This window comes from Pseudopodoces humilis, chromosome 3, assembly GCF_049639895.1.
Source record: "Pseudopodoces humilis isolate 2021_Gansu_Grassland_sample_001 chromosome 3, ASM4963989v1, whole genome shotgun sequence".
Taxonomy (NCBI): Eukaryota; Metazoa; Chordata; class Aves; order Passeriformes; family Paridae; genus Pseudopodoces; species Pseudopodoces humilis.
Window position 1 is genome coordinate 45,621,586 of NC_142202.1, and position 26,634 is coordinate 45,648,219.

Below are 26,634 nucleotides of genomic sequence, written 5' to 3' on the forward strand. Positions count from 1 at the left end.
AATTTTGACAGGTAGGAAATTTTAAGGCAAATGATTTTGTCTTTCATTTCAGTTTCAGTTGTGTAACTTTTGCGCATGAGGCATACTTAGGTATGATATATTTGAAGTACAATAATTCTATATTATCCTGTCATTGCCTCTTGAAGTAGTCTGATGCTAGATAACTATGATTTTGTTTGGTTTACTTTGTTCTAGCATACACCTGAAGAGTAGGTCTTTGTAGAATTACAGCATAAAGGAGCTCTGAGAAATACCATCCCTATCATGACTCACTAATTCCTGTATCTCGTTTTTATTTTTCTGCAGAGGCTTCCTCTTTATTCCTTTTCAAATAAATAAAAGATCAGACAATCCTAAAATAACAATTTTATTCTATAATGTCACCTGGTATCTATTTCAGGGAATAAGTAAATAGTTTAAATGTGATGTATCCTCCTAGGAAGTTTCCAAAAATAAGTGTAACTATTCTTAGAACACTGATACAATTACATAAATTTTGAGTATAAAAGTGTTTCAAAGAGTACCAGGAGTTCAAAATAAAGAACACATTTTCAAGAGGTTTATACTTAGCACAGTGGAGACCTATGAAGCAGTGACAGTGCAGATACTCTCTTCATGATTACAGTACTAACAAAGCTTCCTCTGAGTCAAGGTCATCCAAATCTACACTGGAAGAGGTCTAGTACAGTGGCAGAAGCAGTCATATAAAAAGCTTATAAAATTATTTTCTGAATCTCAGTTTTTTTTCCTGAGTCTGTGCTGTGTTTCTTTGGTTAATTGTTGAGCTTGTGTGTCACTCCATGTGGCCCTTAGATTGTGATACTGTGATCCCTAAAAGGTAGGTTGGAATCACTGTATTGTGGAAGAGAGACTTTGCTGTCAAGCCAGAAACTTTTCCTTTTTTTTCCTTAGGAAACAGTTTCAAGTAGATCCTCTGTGAAGTTGCTAGATTGTTCACTTTGTAATCAAAAAAACATACTAATTGGAAGCAGGACAAATGGAGAAGTTTGTGGTAATATGATGGTTTACTTGATATTATGGTAGGGGAATATAGTAATATTATTTTTAAAATGCCACAGCCAGGGTGAAAGACACGCTTCAATCACTGACCCAGTCAAAGAAGAAAAAAAGGACATGCAATTTCCCTGAATTAAATATAATTTACTCCATATTCTAGTTGGGTATCTGGTTTAAGCAGCTGGTTTAAGCCTTTTTCATAGAGTCCTTAAATTGTGTTTTTATTCTTCAAAGTGCCTTAGTTGTCTCTAGCAAGTTAGACCTAAATTTGCAGAGCAGCTCTTTAAGTCAAATCTCAGAATCATTTCCAGGAGGATTAAAAAATAGATACAGTTATAGACAGAAAAGAGAAGGCCTAGTGTCATCAGTTTGGTGTTCGTATGGCGGTTACTTTGATTTCCATCTATTGTCAAAGCCAGGGCAAACTTCTGCAGCAGCACAGTTGCTGTGAATCCATATTTATCTTGACTTCTTCTCCTCCAGTCTCTGTCTGCATGGTTTGTGATGTAGATCCCATCATGGGACCTGATATAAGCAGTTTGTCAGTAGGGATGAGGCAAACCCACCAAGATTTCCTTGATTTATGTATGTTTTTTAAATTTAAATAAAGGCTTGCATAGTCTGCTTTTCCATCTATTCCCTCCAGTTTCATACAGGAGTAATTTGTTTATAATTTTTAATATTTTTTGTGGGTAATATATGATTATCCAGCAGAAGTTTTAAATCACTTTTTGTATTACAGGTACCTTGAAATGGTCTTTACTTTCCTTTGACGTATTTTCCTGTTGGAATTGTGCATCCTATGTTTTTTTTAACCTTTTATTTGGTAATTATTTGGTAATTTATTTCGTCTTCACTTCTAAATTTATAATATCAAAGGAATGAATACATTTATTCTAATTTTGATGAGAGTTGGTATTTAGAGCATAGATACATTAAATTGCTTCTTTGAAGTTGCTTTCCATTGGTTCACTCTGGAAAAAAAAACTTCATAGTAAGTTTATCACAATTAAATCAGTGTGCAGTTCCCTGCCCCCTGTCTTTTTGCAGTTCCAATAAATAGAATTGTTTTACATTATTGATATTGTTGTATTCTATGTGTTACTTTTAGTTTCCTGTAGAAATGTCAGCTGGTTATTAATACAGGCATGACTGTAGAGTTTTGGATTGCTTTCTTGTGGGGGGGGATATGTTTTATGGTTGGGTTGTGGCTTTTTTGTTTATTTCTTTTGGTGTTTGGTTGGTTGATTGGTTTTCTGTGATGTTTTTTTTTTAATTTTTTTTTCACAGAAGTCCCCAAAAAAGCTAATGGCAGATAGCAGTAGAACTATGTAACCAAAATTACGTGGTGGGTTTTTATTTTTCAGTTGGGCTGTGGGGCTTGCTCTTGATCATACCACCATCTTTCATATTCTTTTAGATCTTAAATACTTCACAGATGTAGGGCTCTGATAGCCATAGTTCCCAGTCTAGAAAGGAACCATGAGTTTTCCCATTGCAACTAATTTGCATTTTGATTTGCCATATGTATTTTAAAGTGATGACTGCAGTGCAGTTTGGACCCTTCAGAAATATTTCATTATGGGAAGCAATTACCTGGGACAGAGAGAGAAGTGCTCCTGGCTTGTCGAAGTATTGTTTGGGCTGGAGCAGGCTCCAGTTTCTCAAACCATCCATTCAGAATAGGCCTTCATGAGGGAATGGATAAATGTAGCCTAATTTCAGAAGCAGTTTTACCATTCCTGCCTTTGAGACTTTCTTTGGATGAAACATATTATGTTGAGGCTTTTGTAAATTACATTGAACACTTAGTGTTAGTCTCAGGGATGGACAGGCTTTTGAAGTGATGGTCAAAATCAATATGACTTAGCCGATCCCAGCTCCTTCTTTATTTTCCATGCCATTCTCTGACACTTTTTCTCATGACATTATGAACTAATGAGGTCTGTTGTACCTCAGAAAATTTGGGATCTGGCATGTGTGCAGTGTGACTTATGACTGAAATGTGAACTCAGTAAGTTTTCAGTCAGCATAACCTTTCCCCTGCACCCCAAACAACCTTTGAGCCTCGAATAATGATGGCTGTACTTTTAAAAATTATTTTTAAAACATACGTAGAACTCTTTAGTGACTGATTTTTCAAACTAAAACCAGCCTTGTCTGTCATTGAGAGGAGTGGAAAAATTTTTTTAACTTGAACTTTGACATCTTATTTGGATGTATTAATTTGTGTGTGATCCAGGTACATTATTGTTCTTTATGTTGCCCTGACTAATTCCAAGCAACTAAATTTCCATTATTATGAATTATTATTATTATTATCAATAATAATAATTAATATTTTCCATTATTTTCTTGCTGTGGAACTTAGCATTTTTGGGTTCTTCGACCAAGACTACTTCAGCAGTATCAAAACACTGTCATTTAATGTAATTGATTTTAACTTCATTTAATTCCTATTTCTAGTCAGTGAGTTTCAGTGACATGAAATTGCCCTCTCTCTGATGAACAATAATAAGAATATAAATTCATTGATGGTTCTCCAGGGGGGTTGACAAGTGGTAGTCTATTTTAAACCTGTGTAATGAATTCATTATTGTAATTCAAGATGATAGATTCAGATATGGAGGTTTCTTTTCAATGTTTACTGTCTCTTTGCCTCTGCATCCTCTGTTGGGAAGCTGGAGGAAGGCGCTGTGAGTGATCCGGGGAGAGCAGGAGCCGGTCCCGCCGGGGCCGTGGCGCTGTCCGAGGTGCTGCACACATAACCCGGACACAGGGAGACAAATGCAGCATCCAGTCCCAGCTCTAGTTTGGATTAAGGCGAATTAAATAGATAAATGACACAGTCAGGAAAAGGATGCTGTTTTAAATTTAACTTACAGTCATAGGTCAGGCAAAAAAATTACTTCATTACACCAACTAATTAACTAGACGATTTATAATAAAGATTAACTGAAAAGTCTCTAAAATTCTGAATTGCTTATAGATATTTTATTTTGAAATAAAGGTGGTTAATATTCTTACTCTATAAATGTAGAATATATGGATAAAATGCATTGGAAAAAAATTATCATAAATTAATATGGTGGGTATGGCTCTGAAGATACAAGGTATCCTGAGCTTTGAGGAAGACTGACACTCACTGTAGCTTCTTGTCCTCTCTTTTTCTGCAATTTTGTATTTTCCTTATACTACTTATAGTATATACTTATAAAGTATATACTTATAAACTACCCATAATTTCATAATTAGGTTTTGTAATCTGGAGGTTTTCTCTGCTGTTTGGAAAGTAATGGCATCTTCTTTGCACCTTGCAACTCAACTTTTTTTTCATCCTGTCAGTGTAAATCTGTAGGAAATCTTAGAGAATTTTTGTGCATTGCTTCATGTCCTTAAAAGCAATGTTTCATTTGACCTAAAAGTACCAGTACCTGATATGACATACTAGTGTCAGCTTCTGGAAGGATTCAAATGTTATGAATCATCCTTCCTTTTCAGCACTGAACTGTCATCAGAAGCATATAAAAAGAAATGAGGTGCATCCCATCAAATAATGATATATAGAGCAAGTACTAAGGAAGTTGGTTTGAGCAATCTCAGAGTAGTTTATTACATTTATTTTAATGAAAAGAGCTAAAAATGAACTTTCAATTCCTTAGCATTAAAACTTTTGAGATGGTCTGGGTTATGAACTTATTCATCTGCTCTGGGATGATGCTCAGCATGCATGCTGTTATGGTAAAGGCAAAGTGACTTGCTCTTCATTGCAAAAGTCTTTTATTAAAAATACTTTTATTCATCTTTATCATCTTTTCTATAGGAAAAGTATCTTTTCTAAGGACAGTATCTAGTTAAAACCACAAGAGCTTACACCCTATTCTAATGCTTTGTGCTAACTTATTTTTTGTAGCATGTATCTTCTTTCCTGTTCTTTCAAAGTCTTGCTGCTTCATCTTTTATTCCAGTTTTCAGGCTTCTCCTTTTGCCTCCCTGTAGGGATCCTTGATCCCTAGCCCTCCAGTCACCAGTTCTCTTTCAGTCCCCCTCCAGATTGCTGTAACTTTTTCTTTTGCTGAGTCTCAGCTTCTCCTTCTTTAACTTTTATCTTTAAAGTTCCATTACTGTCTTTTAGCCTTTACTCCCTCTGTTGCTGCTGGTCATTTGTATGGAACATATGGAACTAACAGAAAACCCTAGAATCCTTTTTATTTCCTCTAGTAAACAAGTCATATGTTTTATTTAGGATTTCTTCTATCTCTTTCCCATTTTCTCATCTTACATGACCATTCTAAGGCTGATAGTTCCTCTTTGAAGGAAGAGAAAAAGAAAATAATGGATAGACATGTAAATTACTTCATCCATGAGAAGCCATTCTGTTAAGTTTAAGATGGGAGGTTTTTTAGGTCTTTAATGTCACACTGACCCAACAGCTATGTGTAATCCAAAACTAGCTTCAAAAAATAATCAATTTGAGAAAATGGCAGCTCCAAACAGACAGCTTTAGAGATTCCATTGTGAGAAAGAGCTTCATCCCTGAAAAGTAAAAAGGTACCAATTTAAGAATGAAACACTATTATGAATTTAAACCTTTGCTTCAACCTGACTTTTCATATAATTAATGACTTGAAAAATTCTGAATAAAATTTAATTTTATGTTATGTAATATGCAAGTGTGAGGATTCCAAATGCATTTTTGTGAGTGAGGTTCATACTGTAACAATCCAGGATGTAATCAGAATATTTCAACTTTGAAAAAAGCCAACAACCCCCACTCAAGCTGCCCAAACAAACAACCCACACCCTCCCACTCAAAACAACCAACCAGGCTGACATTTGATCTGTTGTTCTTGAGATGTTGCTGCATAAAGCATGTCTTGGTCTGTTAGCTGCAGAAGAAGAATTTGAGCAAATAACTGAAGTGCAGATAGAATATCTGAACAGACATATAGCTGAGTTCAAGGTTGTTTAGCAATTTCATTTTACTGTACTAATAAAGGTAAATTTCAATAAAAAATAAGACTGTCTTTGTGTTTCATTTCCTTCACTGAGAGGAAACTGAGAGACTTGCTAATACCTGCTAGTTGCTCCTAGCATCACAAACCACTGCAGCTGAGATAATGGCTGAGATAATACTTGGAGAAAATAGGGGATACAAGGTCAAGGGTGAATATTGTACATATTTATATCCACCTGTAACTTCTTGCTACGTGGAACATATGCTGGAATTTCTATTTATATCTGGGTCGTGAATGTTCAGTGTTTCTGATTCTGTAATTGTAGTGAGATGTATTTATTTTGTGTTTGGACTATTTTTTTTCTCTTGTATGATTCACCTTCATTCTTTTGCAATGTCTGTGAGTGTTTATTTCCATAATATTTTTTACCACATTCCAAGATGAATTTTAGCACTATAGTTTCATGTATGCTTAACAGTACTGAGAAATACATTTTATTTCTTTTGGTTTTGAATTATTCCTTCAATACCAGATTTTCCTCTGTGCTAAACATTCATTCCTTTGGTATTATATCCACAGGAGGACTTTGAAAGCTAAAGCCTAGTAAGTAGGATGTACTTGATTCCAAAACTGTAGTTGTCAAAAATTACTTTTAGCAAAGAATGGGGAATGCCTACAATTTTGTTATGAATATTCCCTAAAGTTCTGGTGCTGGCTCTTTTTGGTGGTGCCTGATCTTGACTAAGTTCATAACATTTACTTAATCCATCAGCTCTTCCAGATTCTATAAAACTAGGCCATTGTTTGGTAGTCTCCCATGACATGATTGATCTGATAAGCATAGTGACAGCACTGCTTTGCATAAGTGACTCTTTTATGTATTTTCCCAAAGGAAAGGCCTAGGCTTTTAAATTCTGTCCATGTCATACGTCAGAAATACAGGCACAGGCAGGACACAATCCAAAGAATGGCTCCATAAATTTAGAATGGCAATGCTAACTTTGCTTAATGTTTACTTGGAAGCAAACAGGGTTATCTGTTCAGGGCTTTTGGTGACTGTAGGTCTTTGTTATAGGTCATAGGTAATTTTGTGCATTGATATATATATATATATAGATCACTTATCTGTGTGTAGAATAATAGAGAAAAAATCTATCTTTTTTAGGCTTAATTGATGTTTTTCTAGCAATACTTAGATTTCTGGTTATATGCAGCAGTTAGAGAGGTTATTACATACAAAAATTTGTTAATAGGAAGCTGTTAACATCTGAGATGTATGAAGACTGTGTCAGTGTGGTTGATGTAATATCTTAGGTGTTATGGTGTTAAAATAAAGTGCTAAATAAGAACATCTTCAAAATTCAGTGTAATAAGTTGCAGTTACTTTATAGTATAAGCTCTGAGAAAACACTATCTTTCCTGGGAGATACATGCATTGGTCCCAAATATTAATCATTATTTGATGCTTGGTTTTTTTTTTAGAATCTAGAAATGTTGTAATTATCAGGTTATTGATACTGTTTTTTCCTGTGGATTCTTTATCATTAAAGCACTAAGCAAAATGTTTAAGCAAATGCTGTGTAAAACTTGTTAGTATGAAAGTCACAATTATGGATGCTAAACACAATTAAAAAAATTTAAATAACTAAGTCTGAAGGTTTAATTGACAAGGCTGGGTTTTGAATCTAGTAACCTTTGAATCTCACAAATGCAATAATTGTTTTGGCAATCATAAAATGAGAGATGTGGTTAAATAATCAAACACATGATGATGAATTCTGCTGAAAATTGAGTCTGTGCCATTGCTTGGTTTTCAGAACTGTCCATTATGAAGGTGGTGCTGTGTCCCTTCATGCTCGTTCCCTTTGGCGACTAGAGACTCTAAGAGTTGCGTAAGTAAAATCTATCTCAGAAGAAGATGGACACCTTTTCTATAGTAAGAGCAATCTGATAAAATCAAAATTATAATTATAAATCATCCTTTAAAAATACTTTATATGACTTTCATTAAATATTTGACAAGTTCCTACAGAGAGAGTGTATGTTTTGATTATTTTTTAAAGTCTTTATAGCTGTAAGTGAATTCACAATTTACATTTTTAGCACATAACTGACAAAACCAGAATCCATTTCCTTAAAATAAAAATCACCTGTGACACTCCTCCCCCAGCTTGTTTAAGCCACTTGGAAGACTTTAAAATAAAAAAATTAAAATAAAAAAATGGAATCATGCATTATTGGAAGTGTTGGAGTAATAGTAAGGAATTGTGCCTTGTTTGTTAAGGCAGTTGTAGTGTAAAACTGCATTTAAATCATATTATGATACATGCTTGTGATAAAGTTTCTAGTAAGGAATAAATGCTTACTTGTTAGAGATTAAATCAGAGCAGCTTATGAAAGGTTACACTCCAATGATGCTGTTTTCTCTGTGTGCTTTTTATTAATAAGATGACATTAAATGTCAGTGGTAGGGCAGTGAGATTTTTCCTTTGGACTAAAATGGACCTTGAGATGGTGACAACAATAATGAAACTGTGAAAGGATCTCTGGCTTTTTGTTTTCCCCATGGCATTTACTTCCCTAATAAGCAGTGCTGGAGCAACATGGGGATCCAAGTAATGACAGGTTTCTGTTATGGCCATCATATATACCACTTTGACAGGCATTACATACAAACTTTTGAAGGGTAAACATTTGAACATATGTAACTGAAAGAAATGGTAACAACTGTCAAAACAATTATTACAAAGGGAATGGTAATCTTTCTTTTTAGAAAATAGGATTTTTCACCAGGAAAAAAGAACCAAATAAAATCCCAGAAATAGCACTATGTCCTACACTTTCCTCACCAACCTATTTTCCTGTATGATGTTCTAATTGCCATATACATTCAGTGCTGAATTGCAGTCTATTAATATTCATGGTAATGCTTCAATTTGTAGCTTTGTGTATGCATGCTTGAAGTTCTCAGTCAGTTGTACACATTCCAGATTGACTGCAGATATATTGCTGTGTGAATTTTACATGTTTCTAAAAGGAACAATTATTGTTTCAACTCTGTTCGTTAGTGGAGAACTCTCATAAAAAATTGCCAGGGCAGTCTAGACGAACAGATGCCCTTGGGATGCCCTGCCACAGGACATCAAATACTATTTCTCAGCATTACTTTCTTTCCCAAAAGGTGGCAGAGTTCATGCTCTCACATTGCAAAAAATATTTTTAGTAGTCAGAAATGGCTTCACATGATACTTCCTGCTCGAAAGGTTTTTTTTTGTAAGTGCACAACAATTGCTGTTTTTCCTATCCTGCAGGCATGAACTAGAAGCATGGCTCAGTTACACTACTTTTTTTTTTTTTTCACTGATGGTCTGTAGCTAGTGGGACCAAAAGAAAATTGAATCAGACAAGAGAAAAGGCAGCTCCCCAGCATGACCTGTAATATAAAAGGTGTAGAACTGATGTATTTTACCAGACTCAGCAACACAATAGCTCAGATTCATGACCTGACATTTTACTGGCTAGAGAAACAGAAGTTATGCTAGAGCACTGGACTCAGATATCCTTTTGTGGAGTATATGGACTTTTCTGTGCAGAAGACGGAAAAAGATAAACGTGTTTCTAAGATATAAAGATTCCATATTTCCTTCTACCCCAAAGCTCCCTCAACTTAAATAGAAGAGACTCTAGATTTCCAAAGAAAATAGTTGAGGGTGAAAACCATTTTATTCTTCTGTTCTCTTTAAAATCAATAACTAAAAAGGTTTAGAAGTTTAATCACTGAAGTTTAATACATCCTGTTACAAAACAGAAGCATTTTAAAAACTCTGCTTTGAAAATGTTTGCCGAATTGGTTTTGCTTACTTTGCACCCAGTATGGCCAACTCTAAAGAAGATGCATTTAAACAAGTGGGTATTGGTGTTAAGTGTTCTAACCTGCTACATCTGTGTGTCAGGGAAAATGAAAATGACTTTAACTTAAACCTGTGTAAGTACTAACTTAAGGGATTTTCTGACTTCCATGTGGATACATACAAAAACATAATACATATACAAAATAAATCCATGATTTCCTCTCCAAAATGCAGCATTCACATACATCTGAATTGCAAACTTTTCCAGATATATGACTGAAGAAAATTCTGTGAAAACCAGGAAAATACCCTAGTTGTGACAGTTTTCCAATCTGGAAAGCCTTGGTGAAGTACATTCTCCTTAGTAACCCCTCTGCAAGTTTATCTTCAGGAATTAAACAGGAAGGGCAGCAGGGCTGAATTTTCAGCTTAGGCCAAGGAGCTGGAAACCTGTGACCTGTACTTCAAGTTGAGTAATATTTGGGGAACTTAGATTTCTTCCTTCTATAGAATATGAAGAATCTGGGACATTTTTTGCTTAATGAATGTTCGTATTTATTTTAGGAAATTTTCTTTTTTAATTTTTAGGCATTTTTCCACAACATTTAAAGTACGCTTAAAATCTGCTGACTGCAGAAAGATCTCTGGGAGAGTGAAGAATGGCAGCTGCTGGTAGATGAAATGTTGGAGAGGGAACTGGCAGATCTAAACTCTTTGTGTACAGCATAAGCCTCCTTTTCTGTAGGCGGTCTGTACCTTCTCTCAAGAGGAATTCAGTCTGAACAAAGGCAGCTGGTGCAAAGGAAGACCTTAAGATTATTTATTAGAATGGTTTTGTAGGGGATAACCACAAAGTAGCCACTTCCTTGCTGATACTCCAACATGTGAATTTTATATTTTTTAGCAACTAGTTGGCAATATATTTTGCTTTCAAATATTATTGCCAGTAGTTAAAAAACTATTTTTTTTTAATAAATGTTTTTTTATGGACTCTCTTAGGTGGAGTGGCAGCCACATTAGATGGGGACAGCCGTTCAGACTAAGACATATAACAACAGGAAAATATTTAAGTCTCCTGGATGACAAGAGTCTACTTCTTACAGACAAAGAGAAGGCAGATGTAAAATCTACAGCGTTCTGTTTTCGGTCTTCTAAGGTATGGAATCACTGCAGCATTAATATTACTAGTAATAATTCCAGTCTCTTAAGAAAGCAACATTTAGGTACTTTTTGTTTGTTGTGATTGCATTAATTATTGGAGCCTTCTACTTTTCACTGATCAAAAAAAATCCAAACTGCAGTATAACCAGTAACTAGAAAGCTTCTTTTATCATATTTTCTTTATGTATTGCTACTTGGCTCTCTCTCTATTTCTTTTTTTCCTAGTTAATTTGTTGCTTTTTTGTTGTTTCATTGGTTGGGTTTAGGGTTTTTTTGTACAGCTTTCTCACTTTTTGAGCAGTATACTCATTTCTGATTTGTTTTTCTGGTTAACGTCTCTGCTGCTTCATTGTTTGTATCTGTTGTCTGAGACAGGAAAAATTTATAATAATTTGAGTTTCTGAAATTACATTGGAAATTCAGGATTTCTCCGCAGATACTTTGCTGTAGTCTAATCTGAAGTTACCAGAGTTTGACTTTTCATTTTGACAGCTTCAATAAGCATTTTGAGTTTAAATCAGTACTTTTGTAGTGAGTAAACAGTTAAGAATAATACAGTGATAAATTCTTAAATTTATTTATTTCTCATAACATGAAGCATTTAGTCTGAAAATTTTCCAACAATAAGTTTATTATTGTAAAAAACTGTCTTCTAAGATACAAAGTAACAGTAAACAGAATTACTTATTAACTTCCCTGTACCATTTTATTTATATATACACATTAATTATTTGCCTGCTTGGGAAGATAAGAAAATATATCCAAAAGCAGGTATATAGACTTTATCACCTTGATAACAAAGACTGCAGTTCCAGGGATGGTTTTGAGAGACAGGCAATCTTTTTTGAAACCAATTAGAAAAGTCAAAGAAATGCTTAAATATTTTAGGAAAATGCAGTGCAACTGTACTGGGGATTTCCTGTAGCAGCTAGTGTAGACTTCAGCCCTTGAAAACTAGAAGGATAGAATAATTCACTCACTGATTTTCAAAATGGGTTGTCAGCAGGGATTGCTCCAAAAAGGGTTGTGTGCTCAGCTGTTACATGCTTTATTTAGTGAAAAAAGTACTCAAAGGCAAGAATTTTTAGCAATAAGGAATGTCTCTTGTTGATATGGATAAGATGGTTTGTCTCTATTTTCTCTGTAGCATATGCACTTGTATTTTGGAGACTAGGTGTATTTGAAGTTTCTTCTTTTTATTCTTTTTTTCCAGCCTGAATTTGGAAGTCTCATTTGAAATTATTTTGAGATTTTATATTTTGCAATGGCTTTGTTCTGCCATGCTCAAAATGAAAGGTTAACATTTATTTTGTTTTTAGTGGCCAAACCTATCCTGTGCTGAGCAGAGACAGAAGGCTTTGAGGCAGGTAGAAACTTACTATGGTAATCAATTCCTGAAGTATTGAGAGAATTTGAAGAGGGTTATATAAGCTAATCTGCACATGACAAATACAATCTTCTGCTGTTTAAATATGGATTTTCAAAGAGATTGGAAGTGTGGAGGATCATATTTGATGTAAATGTTGTGGAAATCAACAACCATTTTAATGAAATATATACTTGGAGGGAATTGTAAAGATACCACAGGGGAGGAGGAGCATATGGTTGGCTGAGGATGAATCAAGTCTGGGTGCAATTGTGTGTTATGTGCTCTAGGATGACACTGCTTGAGCAAGGAACTTGGACCAGATGAACCCCTGTGGTACTTTCCAACCTGACCCATTCTGTGATTCAGTCTCCTCCTTTGGACTTACAGGAGTGTCGTGTTTCACTTTATTAGGATACTGGCATTAAAAAATTTGAGGTGCCTTCCCTCCCTGGGACAGAGTATTAAAGTAAAAATTTCAAATTGTAGGAGTTCTAGAAAGGCTTCTTTAGAGAAGGTATGCAGATTTAGGGTCTCTTTTCCTCTGACTATGTTTGAACAAACCATCTAAACTTTCACTTATGCTGTTGCATGTACTCAGCACCCCAAAAATTTATTCATGTATAAGAGGGAGCCCCTAATCTTCTTTACTGAGTACAGAGCATTAATACCTGTGTATACCTTAATAATTCCAAGTAGCTAGGTCTTTCTAGTAGAAATTTCTTCCCTTTTTTGCCACAGTCATGATTCTTCCTTGCAATATCTGGAAAGAAGTGGGAAGAATTGTGAAGCTCCCACTTGTTGCACAATATTAAGTTAGCTTTAAATAGGCAAAAACAAACAAGGGAGAGGAAGGTTTTAAAGGATCAGTTCCTTCAAGCATGTGAGTGGATAATAACTTCAATTTCTATATGAAAAGAGGCTTTCATGTTTAATGAGATAGTGCTGAAAATGTATCCCCTACAAACCTGAAGATTCACATGCAAATATAAAAGCTTAATATTTATTCTTTACACATTGTTATTTGCAAGGGCTCAACAACTTAAATATATTAGCTTTCCAGTACTTAATTTAAAAAATAGCACAGAAGAAAACTAGAAAGCGAAAGGGTTTTATTTTTTTGTTTGTTTGTTTTGGGTTTTTTTTGTGAAATCTTGAAACTGTCACAACGTTTTGCCAAATAGTACTCACAAGATTTGGGTTTTCTGAGGACCTAACAGTCACTTCATTTTTCTTTCTGGTAACAAGCCTTTTTTCCTCTGGTTATCATATATTACCTTAATAATTATCATTAAAGGCAAAGTATTAGCCTCTCAAGGACCTGAAATTTGGAAAATTATTTTTTTCTGGTTTTTCCCCTCTAGTAGTTCTGCTTCATTCAGCACAGGATGTCCACAGATATCTACAGTTTATTTCCCAAACATACAGCTCTTTTAATAGGCTTGTGTTTGGAGAGATCACATTTTGTGGATTTTTTTTTTTCTCTTCCATTTACTCAATATTGATTCTTTTTGATAAAGAACATTGTTTTTATATCACTATTCCACTGAAATAAGGTAATTTTACCATTTCAGAAATGCTGGTAAATTCTGTACCAAGTCTGCTTTTCCTGCCCAGAGTCTTTTCCAGTGGACAGAAGTACATCAATTTTAGTAAAATTTTATGTCTTGTATTTTTACATCTTCAGCTTTTTCTTTATTCTTTTTCTTCTAAAATTTTATGGAAATAATATTAATGTTGCTTTAAAAACAGCCATAAATTAGCTTCATACAGTTGGTGAGGTCTTAAAATATCAGTCCTGAAAGTGCCACAGAGAGTGTGGGTTAGGTCAGATGACAAGAGGAAAAGTTGAAAGGACAAGCCTTAATCAAGGCACTCCATTTTGGAATGTATAAGGAGTTAAACAGAAACATTAGACTGAAATAATGGTAAAAGTGAGGCCTCACAGAATAATCTTTCAACATTAGAATGAAACCATTTTAAAAGATTTTGTTCATTTAGCCCACAACAAAAGTGGGAAGATTGGCTTGTGTTCTTGTGTGCATGGAATAAACACAGTTTATAGAGAACAGCCTTCTGGAGAAAATCTGGACTATTCTTCAGTAAGCCTGTTCATTTCCAATACATTGTTGTTTTGTGTTACTGAGATGGTTTACAGACTGGTGCAGAACCCACTTGTTGCTCTTTGGTCCAGTGTAATAAATGAAGATTTTTGATCCTTGTTCAGACAAGCTTGGTCATCTGAGAATGGGTCTAGATTGCAAATAAAACTGAAGGTTTTCTTTGTAAAAATGCTGTAGGAAGAATCAGCAGATGGTTCAGTAACGACAGGTTACATATGTGGTAGGAGTGTGGCTGGAAACTTGCACCATGTAATGTCTGTGCCAATGCACCATTATTAATTATTGACATGGTGATTTCTGATATTTTTCAGATCTTCATTTTCACTGATGAACTATTGTACTGTAGATAATGACATAGATTCATTATATGTACTTTCTCAACTACCTGCTGTTTATTGATATGAACTGAGCACTCCATTCAAATCTTCCCCTTTTTAAAGAATTTGTGGTTCCTGTTAATTCCCACAAAAAGCTCAGTGTCTTGAAACTCTCAAATGAATGGTGTAATGCCTGCTGCCCCCACACCATTCTTTAGTTCTCTGTTTCTCTCCTACATTTGACACTAATCGCTTTCCTGGCTGTTATATTTATTCTACAGGACAGAGCTCATTTTAATGGGATTGATTTAAATCTGAGCTTTAAACATACATACATACAGTATGTTTATTGCACACTGTTAGTGTACTTACATCTGTGAGAACAGAGATCTTGTTTGACAAATTGTTGGCACTGCAGTTTTTATGCCAAGTAAATTTAATTCTAATTGGGATGAACATTTTGGTATCAAACCACTTCATTTTCTGTTACAGCCAGTACATTTTTTAACAAGGAATGAAAAAATACTCATCTTATTTACAGTGCTTTACAAGAAAATTGTGAATTCTTCTATTCACATCTTAAGAAATTAATTGTGAGACCTGAAAAAAAGAAAATCTTAAAATGTAGAAGCACAGTATGTGTTCACGGTATCTTCTAGTTATAAAGAGAATTAAAAAAACTGGAGCTTGAAATCAGGATCTAATTTATTTTTCCTCATATCTTCATTTGTTTGCCATGTCATATTATAAGTAGCTTTTCAATTTTTAGGTGTTACTACATTTGGGTTATTTGTGCTAGCTTTTCAAAGAATTGAATATAACATTTAGAGAAATGATATGAACAAAATAATATGTTAGTAAGGAAATAAAGGCACACAATAACTCTAATTGGCATCAGATAATTAATAAATCAGTTATTACTATGTATCAGTGGACAAGATTTTAATAATTTCAGCACGTAAGAAGCGCTCAAAGTCATTAACTAGGTAGTGAAATTAACTGTTTCTGTATCCAGAAACAATCAGAAAACAAGCTGAATTCATGAATACAGTGTATCAGAAAATTCAATGTTAATGGAAGGAATCAGAAGAATTTCACCTTCATTCTGCTGAATTTTTTTTTCAATGCTTCAAAATGCATTCATGATTTTAGCCTGAAAATCTAGTTACAGGACGTTTCCCTTTACTTAAAAATGCTTTAAAAAAAACCTTTACTAAGTTAAGAGATTATTGTCTGTTCAAACCCCAGTCTTTCTCAACTTTTGCTGTGAAACTGTCTTCCCACATTGTTGGGGCACATGTGTATGAAGTAATCATTTTTCTAATCTTTCTTGATTGCAGAGAGTTAGAACAAGTAGTCGTTTTTGTCTTACTATTTGTAACATTACTCTGAGTAGCAGCAGGAAGATGCTTGTCATCTCTTGCTGATCAGGAGAAGCCTGGAATGCTGAAGCTGTACTTGGTTAAGGCATTGGTCGAACCAATGGTTGAACCATATGTTTTTGGAGGGATTAAATGGATGATCTGCCATGAGGCAGGATGCATGAGCTGTCTGTCCACACAAATCTGCTCAGAAGTAGCTTCTGCTTAAGAGAAGTGGGTGTTGGGGAAATGCCTCAAATTAGAGCCACAAATTCTAGTACTGTTTGGGATACTACATTTCCTCTTCTGAAACAACTTCTGCCTCTGTAGGACACCAGCTGGAATGACGTGCTGTCCTGCCATTAATAGCTCACGGGCCAATCATGCAGAAATGGATTGCTTTTCTCAGGAAGTACTGAGCCCATTGTTGGGCAGTGGCAGGTTAAAGGCCATCTCTCAGTGATTGTTGGATGGAACTCATCTTTTCCCGGCCGGATAAAAAACACAAATGCTCAAGAAAAATCTTGTGGAAGGTAGTGCCTGGTTCAGCTAGGGGAGTTAATGTATCTGGGGTTGTTTGGTAAACTCTTTATGTTTCAATAATCACAGTTATGATCCTAGTTCTTTCCTATGCAGGTGACATGAATACACCCAGCTTTTCAAGTGTACCAGGCTAGGTTTTTGCATGGATGGGATTTCTCTTTAACTAAAAGTTACACTTTCCCATTTTTTTAGTAATATTTTTAAAGAAAGACCTCAAATATTCTTTTAGGTCCTGTTCTGGATAATTTCCTAATATTTGTTTTTACAACTATTAACACACTGATTATTGTTCGTGTATACATTTTTTTCTTTATCAGGAAAAGTTGGACATAGGTACAAGAAAAGAGGTGGATGGAATGGGAGCACCTGAAATAAAGTATGGGGATTCAATCTGCTTCATACAGCACGTAGATACAGGCTTATGGCTCACGTACCAGTCTGCTGATGCAAAGTCTGTAAGGATGGGCTCTCTGCAGCGAAAGGTAAGACTGTAAATAGGAAAGCATTCCATTCACTCACAGTCTGATATGGTGGGTGAGGGCTGGGGGGTGGGAAATGAAGAGAGCTATATGAACAGCTATATTTTGAATTTCAAATATTTTAAGCATGCTTGCCAGATGAAAGACTGGGTCTTTTTCAGTCACATATTGAAAAGTTAAGTGGTGCACTGAATTCTCAAACTGAAAGCCAGAAAAATTGCATGTGTTAGCCTGCAGACATTAAATCACAAGCATTGATAAATCTGGATATATTTGATTTCAAACTAAAATATTAGTAACAACTTACAGAATATGCTAAGATTCATTTCTCCAATGTAGTTGGGATTGAGGAGGCTTTTAGTTTAAAGTATTTTTTTTCCACATTTATAAGTGTATTACCTTTTGGGCTAGAATGTTCAGATCTTGAGTCCTGAGAGATTTCTTTATTTATAGAATAATCACAGCCAAGCTGCATGCTAGCTCAGCATCATAAAGTAGGGAAAAGATTCTTTTGCAACTTAACACTGTAGTGTTTTTCATGACTATTTTAGAATACACAGAACTACAGTTAGAGCAGAGGTTTAAAATATTTAAAATTTAAAATATTATTTTTAATAAATTTTAAAATTTAAAATATTTATGTTAATTGGATTGAATGCCTTCAGAGCCATGAGAACTAGATATGAAAAAATGTAAGTTACTGGAAATGACTCAAAGCATAGTCAGAAAAGGCCAGTAACACGCTTAGAAATGAGGACCAATAATAAATAACAGGTTATGACCTTGTCTGCTTTAGGGATTTACTGCTGTATAAGGGAACTGTTTTTAATATTGATGAAAACAAAAAACAAATAAAACCCCCTCATATTTTATTTATTTTATTTTTATTTAAATAAAGTATGTTGTTTACAAAAGCTGTGGCTTTGAGATTATTATGGCACTAAACATACTGACTCAGTACAGGTGTGTCCTTGGACATGGGAAACTAAACCATGGAAAGATGAGTTTTCAGACTTCTCATTTAATGTCTCATTTTGCAGTGACTGCTTCTTGCCTTTATTTTCAGGCAATAATGCACCATGAAGGGCACATGGATGATGGTTTAACACTGTCTAGATCTCAGAATGAAGAATCCCGTACAGCACGTGTCATCCGTAGCACAGTCTTCCTTTTCAACAGGTTCATAAGGTGTGCTGTTAAAATGATCTTTTTATCGCTTTATCCTTCAGTGAAAAAAGGATCAATGCTTCTCAGACTGGGCTTGATGTTAATTCTTTGTGTTATCAGCAGATAAGGACCTCAGCAGATACTGGTCAATTTTTTTCTCTGTCTTCTAACATAAATTTCTTGCTCAATCTTGATTTAAATAAAGAAACATACTGAAAATGCAAACAAATCATGAAAGAGATTCTTCCTTGCTGAAATTTGCCGTAAGTCATGTGGTGCATAAATTAGCTTTTTCTTTTCTAAGTATGGTTTTTAAAGGTGATCTTCCTTGAAAAACCTGGAAGAGTGAGATAACTGTATAACTGTAGATCTGTAAAAATCACAAATATACTGAAGAAATCCATAGTATCAAGAACAAGTTTTCTTCGAAATTATATTTGCTTTCTAACCTCACATTACATTTTGTTTATGTGTTCCCTTTTAATGCTATTTGTTTCTTTAATGTTATGTTGTGTTTTATAGTAATTAGCCACTTTAAAATCCTGTCAGATGTATGCAATTTGCATTTATCTCCCTATTCCTAAATAATGCTGGTAAAATGCTAATTCTCAAATTCTTGTTATTTTAGTAATTGATGAAAAGTCCTTACATCAGTGTAGCTTGCATTAGAAAAAGAATGATATGCAGTAAGGCTGTATGGAATGATAAGAGTTTCATAGGAACTCATTTGTTACAAGAAAAAAACAGTGTAGGAGATGGTGACCTGAAGCAACCATGTCCTAAATAAGGGCACAGACAAAGGCACAGACATGTCAATTTGTTTAAAAACATATAACAAGGTACTTAAAAAAAAACAGGACAAAATCACGCATCAGGAGAATTGTCTACAGTGTGACATTTGAAATACAAAAGAAATGTAAGCCCTAGGTCACTTTGTAAATAATACACCTTCACAGAACCTTCTAAGAATGCCATAAAAGATAAAGACAGAGGCAATTTAATGATAAGGTTTCACAAATCAAGGTATTGCTAAATTATAGTGGAAATTTTTTGTGGCATGCACAGGGAGTCCAAGGCAGTGTTTAGCAGTTTAGTTTTGTCAGATGTTACTTCAAAAAAAAAAAAGCTGAATTGAAGAGGATGAAAATTATTCTTTTAACTGTATGCTCCAGTTCTTCCTCATGCAGTCAGCAGAAAAACTGTGCTTTGGATAACATACTCACAATAAAATTGAGTTTTAAAGATAACTTTTGTAGCTATCCTTTTGAAACTTTGCATTACTTGCAAAGGGATTCAGCTGAGCAAGGGGCAGGTGCAACATGGATGAGAACAGTCAGCCCTTTACTTCTGAGAGAGAATGTTCATGGATTTCAGCAAGACCAAGCTTGAATTTGGTATCAGGGAAACAAAAGGGCTAATGAAGTGCTGAGACAGTGCGTAGAAGTTTTTCATCTTTCCACACTGAAAAGGGCTTAAGAATAGGTTGGAGATGTGTTTAAGAGCCTCCATGGACAATCTGGACCTTCCTCACCACCACAGGACTGGTCTCTTTAACTTGTGTCCATTCCAGTTTCATGATGCTTTGTACTAGTTTACAATAACTTCATCTTCTGCTCTGCCTCTGAAACTGCTACATCCATAGGTAGGATATTAAAATGTGTTTTTTGGATTTGAAAAAAACTTAGCAGAAATAACATTTTTCATGTTTTCAGGTTTTGTTTGGGAAGGGAGGGTTAGGTTGTTAAATGGAGAATGGGCAGATATGAAGAATTTTTGATAAGCTGCTGTCAGAAAATGAGCTTTGATGCCCAAACAGTTTTTCCTTATAAATAAATAAAGAGTTTGAATGATAAAGGAAATTCATTTTCAATTCTCAGAAGACTTTCCATCTTCTTGCAGGGGCCTTGATTCCCTCAGCAAGAAAGTGAAGTCTTCCACCATTGATTTGCCTATCGAGTCAGTCAGTCTGAGCCTTCAGGACTTGATTGGCTACTTTCACCCCCCTGATGAACATTTGGAGCATGAAAACAAACAAAACAGGCTCAGAGCTCTGAAGAATCGCCAGAACCTCTTCCAAGAAGAGGTACTTCTCTCAGTTTTACTCCTGATTTTCCACTACGTTGTCTGCAAGTATTCTTTCACAGTATCTGTACTGTTGATGTCTAATATGGATTATGCTTCTAGTAGTTTTTTTTTAATCTTATAAGAGCCAAAATATTTGCTACATTCGTAATCTCTCTAGATCTGCTGTTTTTCCTGCATATTTGAAGAAATACATTTACAGCCTTACTTCTTTTTCCTTTTATAATAAAATTAGATGGCCTGGAACTATACCCATTATTTTCTGCTTACACGTGAATTAATTTTTTCTGTTACAATCTCTTGATGTAGAAGGATGTTTTAGTTTACTAACCATTCTTTACACATTTTGATTAATATTATGTGTTATTTCTCCAGTAATAATAGTTGCCTGTACTTTGTCAGATGCCCAAATGTCCTCCAGAATAAAATCTTGCCTAAAATTTTGTTATTAATACTGTATATTTTTGTTTTAATTTGACCATCCTAAATGTAAGATGTTTACTACCTCCATCAAGGAAAGTTTTTTATTGGCAATACTTGTTGACTTCACATATATTCTACATATATTCTTCTGTTTGGCATATCCTATCCTTCATGTTATGTTTTTCTGAGATTTCTGAAAGTATTTCTTGTTTGCATCTAAAAATATTGGTTTTTTTCCTCTGATGATACGAGCTTCTTTATTTTTAGGGTATGATCAACCTTGTTCTTGAATGTATTGATCGCTTGAATGTATACAGCAGTGCAGCTCACTTTGCAGATGTAGCTGGGAAGGAAGCTGGAGAAGCATGGAAATCTATTCTGAATTCTTTGTATGAATTGCTAGGTAAGGCATATTATGGAATTCTTGGATAATTTTAGCTCAAAATAGTAAAGAATAAAGAAGTACATATCTGTTGTAGTACAGAAGAAGTTCCACAGTGTAGAAGCTTAGAATAATTCAATAAATTTAATAAATCCAGCAAGATTTTTGCATTTGAAGCTTTTTGATGTATTAATAATCAATTAAAGAAGTTATATCAGGAATTATAAACATTTAGAAGTATCCAGACTAGGTCCAAAGAGTAAATGTGTCCATGAAATCAAATGACAACCCTTTTGGGTATAGATGGTAGATGATGGAGTATAAAATTCTGTGGTCCTGTGATTCGTAGATGTAGGGTAGAGTTGAATTTTTTTTTTTTACAGCTGAGTTTATCTCTTGTTGCATTAAGCACAGCGCAGACTGGAGGAAGTAGTGGCTTGATTTACAATTGGCAAAGCTAAAAAATTCGTTCTGAAGAGTCTGCTTGTTTTGTACAAAGTATTGCTTCCATAGACTTGCAGTGATGAGAACAGCGCACAAGCTTTTGTTGACTTCCCACTCTCTGTGCCCCACCTGCCCTCTGATTTTACTTCTCTTCTGGCAGCTAATGCTTAGGAAGCCTGGCTTTGATGTGGCTATGATAAATTTGTACATTGCTCTGTTCTGAATAATGCTGGATTTGTACAGTAATTACATGGATGACAAATGGATATTGCTTGCTCAGTCTTGCTTAAGCAAAACAGTTTGCAAAAAAAACTTTGTTTTTTTGAGTCTGCACATAAATAAAAGTAAACTGTGATGCCAGAATTCATGTCTTTTGTCATGTCATTGATGTTGTGTTGTATTTCACTGTGATGAGAATGAAGACATTTATAGATGCTGAGGCTGGATACTACCACATATAAAAATCATATAATCTTAGAATGCTTTGTGTTATAAGAGACCACTAAAGATTATCTAGTCCAGCCACCCTGATTGCAAAAAGATACTTCCTTATATTCAATCTAAGTCTACTGTCTTTCAATCTGAAATAATTGACATATATCTACTAAACATTTCTCCAGTACAAATACATACCTTTATTGTGAACTTTTACTAGACCCTTTTGCATTACAGAAGAATGGGGAGGAGTATATGCAGTGATGTGATGTTAATGACTGACTGACCACATCATGGTCTTTATTTCTTTAAAACTGAATGCTGGTCTTGTTCAGAGTAGTAGACAATAACAAAAGCAACTGTAAGATGCTATTTTTTGTTTTCAGTTTTAAGAGTCAAAGTGCCTCATTTAATGCACAGCTTTAACCAATGAATATTAACCTTTCAGAAACTTGTGCTGAGCAGCATTTATGAAACCATCTGTGTCTCATTACTGTTAATGAAGTTAAATTTAGTGATGTGTTAAGCTCTGAACTGTTACTGCTTTCATTTTATGTTTCTGCCTGAAGCACAGTGAGATTGTGCGGCTTGTCTACAACCAATAAAAAGGTCACTGTCAGAAACAGGTGTTCCTTGCTTCTAGTCTGTATGTTTTAACAAGATGTTCACTCTCTTATCCCCAAAGTATTTTTAAAAAAATTTTAAATTTTTTTAATATTTAAAAATCCCCAAGTATTTTTAAATAACTATGGTCACAATTAATCAAAGGTGTAAGACTTCAGGGTACATATTTTTTTTGTCTTATATAATATAGCAAGAAAAAGGGTTTTGTTTTGCTATGAAGGTTTGATTTTCCTCATCAAACTGGTGAGGAAACTGCCAGGTTACAGAACTGTCAATGCTCCAATATTGTTCTTCCTCTTTGCAGATAGTTTCATGCCATATTTACGTTGTAAGTCTCTAAGTTTAACCTTTATAAATAAAGCATAAAAACATAGTTGCAGTATAATAAAGTGAGTTTGTGCAACAACAAAACAGATTAAGAGGCCGTTGCCTCTTAGCAGGACCAACAGTCTCTGCTGGTGGAAATAATTCCACTTTGAAATGATTTGTTGGCAGCACTGGGAAACAATCTCATGAAAGCCAGTTCGTGCTGTTCCACACACCAAACAGAAATCTTTGTGCCTCAGTCCTCTCTTGGAGCAGAGCAGATGCTTCTCTGAGAACTCATGTGTATGCACATACCTGCAGATGCATGTAGTCCAGGACAGGGCAAGCTTGTGGGTGCCTGCAGTGTTCAGGGAGATTTCAGTTCAGTTGTACCCACCAAATCAGTGCATGATTCAGTCTACTTCAATCCTCAGCTTAAAGCATGAGGGTGAAACAGAGTCAAAGCAGTTACTTCCTCCCTACAACCTTGTCAAAATTATAGCAAACAATTCTCAGACACCCATCTTGTTTTACTTCCTATTACTTCCTATTACTCTTGAACAGATCTAGTGTAACAATAGAAAATAATTCACATTCATCACCTATGTTGTTGGCTTCAACCTCTGCTTTTGCAACGTTTTCTGTCAATACAAGAATACTGTTTTCCAGCAACTTGTTTCTATAGTAGCAGCTGACTTCTGTGGTGTAAGTAAAGGCTTTTTCCTGTAGAGCATTGTGTAGGGATTACTGAGACGATTGCAGGGCCAAAACAATTCAAATTCCCTAAAGGTCAATTTGATACCAAAGGTATTTATTATGCTGAATTCTAACTATCACTTATATTAGTTAAATTTAAATCTAGAACATCAATAATTAAAGGTTAAGACTCTTATCTATTTTACTGGATCCTTTCTGACAAGACAGGAATTATTTAAATTTAAATGCACTTGTAACTGTGATTTAGTTTCTCTTGCTTGCTCTCTTTTTCCCAATAGCCGCTCTGATTCGAGGAAATCGTAAAAACTGTGCTCAGTTTTCTGGATCTCTTGATTGGCTGATCAGCAGATTAGAAAGACTGGAAGCCTCTTCTGGTATGCTCTTTTGCATTTCAACTTCTTTATTTTACCAGCTCTAAATTCTTTAAAGTTGGTGATATACTTGTTCAGCCTAATTATAATAGAGTTCTTATTATGAGAGAGTAAATTATGTTAATAAAGTGAGATTTATATTTGTGATATTTTTTACATACTGGTTTCAGTTGTACTTCTACTTTAAGTTCTGGCAGTCTTGCCTTTTTCTTTACCAGTCGGATGTAGTGTTACCTTTTAATTCAGACAAACAATGCATCTGATAAAATAGGTGTTCAACAGTGTAAGTTGTATTAAGTTGTTTTCTGATTCTAGTATCTTCCCTTTTCTTTGTAAGTCTGCATGCTTTTCAGGATTTGCAACAAACTAAATATAAGAAAAGTCATATGGAATGGATATAATTTATTCTGCCTAAGAGTGTTTACCTATGTAAAATATATACATTTCCTTTTGAATCACCTCTTTTGCTCCTGAGGTGTAAATTTGTATCTAAAGTTAAAAAGAAATGTTTTTCAGTAGCAGTTGATACTGTTTTGCTTTAAATATAGTACTTTTTTACAATTTGTTTGGAAGATGGCCTCTTGAGAGCCGTTCAAGACTGCTTTTTTGTAATGCTACAGTAAGTTCAAAGGGCAGGATGATTTATAGTCAAGCCAATGGAAAATATAGTTACAATAACAGTGTAATACCTCTCCAGTTACATATTTGTAACTTATTCCCGTCATCTTCTTGGTTTAGTATCATGTGTTATTCCATTAACTGGAAAGAACACAATGATTGATTAAAGAGTTTTCCTCAGGAACTGAAATTGAATTCTCCATATGATTCTTTCCATTCCTCAATCATATATCTCCCACAGATTCATTGTGTGCTCAGGAGGCTTGGAAATATAAAGGCCAGGAAGGATGTATGTCCCCCCATTGCAAAAATTCTTTGTTTTATATTAGACTGGTAAACATTTGGGGGAAAAAAAAAAAAGTCACAGGCATAGCACAGCCTTTTACAGTGGCATTAATAAATGAGAAATAACCTCATATTGCTGATTATTCCATGTAGTTCCAGAAGTTGTCTCAGTGCAGGACACCATTTGGCATATATTAATAAATTTCCTACCTTGGTTGTATTCAATGGATCACCAGCAGCTGTGAGAACAGATGTGTCCTGTAGTAAATGAGGTGTTTGTGTTCCCCTCAGCTTTGTCATTAAACATTCATGGGCATTTTGTTTATTTGCCATAAATCTGTTCCTGAGATGAACTGACGGACAACATGGGAAAATATTGTCAAATATCAGTGGCAGGAGTGTTCTCCTTCTCAGAGCTGAGGGTAAACTGGCACGACATTCATTGGCTGATTGACAAGATCTGTGGTGGTTGGCAGCATTGTAAAGAGCAGTTACACACTGATGCTTCTCCTCTTGCAGGTTTTTCCCTTTGTCAGCTCTTGGGGCAAGCAGAGAGTTCAAAAGTCAGTTATTCTTGGGGCTGAGAGTGGTATAGAGACTTCAAAGCATTTTCTCACCTGAGCCCCTCCAGACAGCAATGTTTTATGGAAGTACTTTTGCAGAGTTTTGTTTTGTGTTTTAGTTGCAGATCTATGGCCTTAGGGCAGGAGACCTGTTTTACTGCAGGGTTACTTCCTACTCTGGCATGCACCTGATCTGTTTCAGGCTGGTATGTTTATGCTCTGAATGCTTGAGCAGCTCAAGAGTTGAGGCAACAGGAACATAGGAATCTTTTCCTGTATCACTACTTCATTTCTCATCTGGTGACTCAGATGGCTGCTTACAGCACGGGTGTCTAGTTAGAGGTTTGCAGATCATCCTGTCATTGCAGCTGGCACACTTGGGTTGGTGATCCTAACTAAACTGATGTCATAACTGAAGGTACTTTGTGCTGGTTTACATTATTATTTGGGGAACCTCCTCTGTAGATGCTGTGATCTCCTTGCTCTATTGAGCATTTGAGTAACTGAATTTAAACTGAAACAAGCATTTGAAAAATGTCAAAATCATAAGTGAAATTATTTTTCCACTATGCTCCACCTTAGGTATGACAGCATTAATTTAAGGAGAATGATCTCACAATTATACATTTGATGGGATTTGATTACAACCTGCTTATTTTCAATGTATATCACAAGATCTTAATGGTAAAACTGTTTCCTAAAAGACCTAATTTTACCTCTGAAACTCTCAGGGTATGGGCTTTTAGAAATAATGCAAAACTTATCTCTTAACTTTTGGAGGTTCAAGATGAAATTTCTTATGACAGCTCTAAAAATGCTGTGTTACATGGTTTCTGTTATCTACATATGTATCTTTAAAATTAAATGTCAAACCAGTAAGATTTGAAAATTAAAAACTTAATTGTTTATGATAGCATAGTGAGGTATGAGATGCATTCTGTAACTGCAGAGTGTTCTGACACTAGTTGCTCTGGGTAGTGAACCTCCTGGCATTCTGCAAGAGCTCTGAATGTACTAATATTTGCAATACTCATTCGTTCT

The 26,634-nt window shown here is 35.0% G+C and overlaps 1 protein-coding gene across 6 annotated transcripts in view; it reads left to right on the forward strand.

Moving 5' to 3' along the window:
* The window catches only part of RYR2 (ryanodine receptor 2), a 380,370-nt gene that overhangs the window by 172,603 nt on the left and 181,133 nt on the right, over window positions 1-26,634 (forward strand). For all 6 annotated transcript variants that reach the window (XM_088053181.1, XM_088053183.1, XM_088053184.1 and 3 more), the window contains 7 exons: window positions 7,793-7,867; window positions 10,826-10,982; window positions 17,015-17,179; window positions 18,243-18,364; window positions 20,243-20,426; window positions 21,116-21,251; window positions 24,035-24,130. In XM_088053181.1, the coding sequence (XP_087909307.1) occupies window positions 7,793-7,867; window positions 10,826-10,982; window positions 17,015-17,179; window positions 18,243-18,364; window positions 20,243-20,426; window positions 21,116-21,251; window positions 24,035-24,130 (935 nt within the window). The remainder of the gene's footprint in view (window positions 1-7,792; window positions 7,868-10,825; window positions 10,983-17,014; window positions 17,180-18,242; window positions 18,365-20,242; window positions 20,427-21,115; window positions 21,252-24,034; window positions 24,131-26,634) is intronic.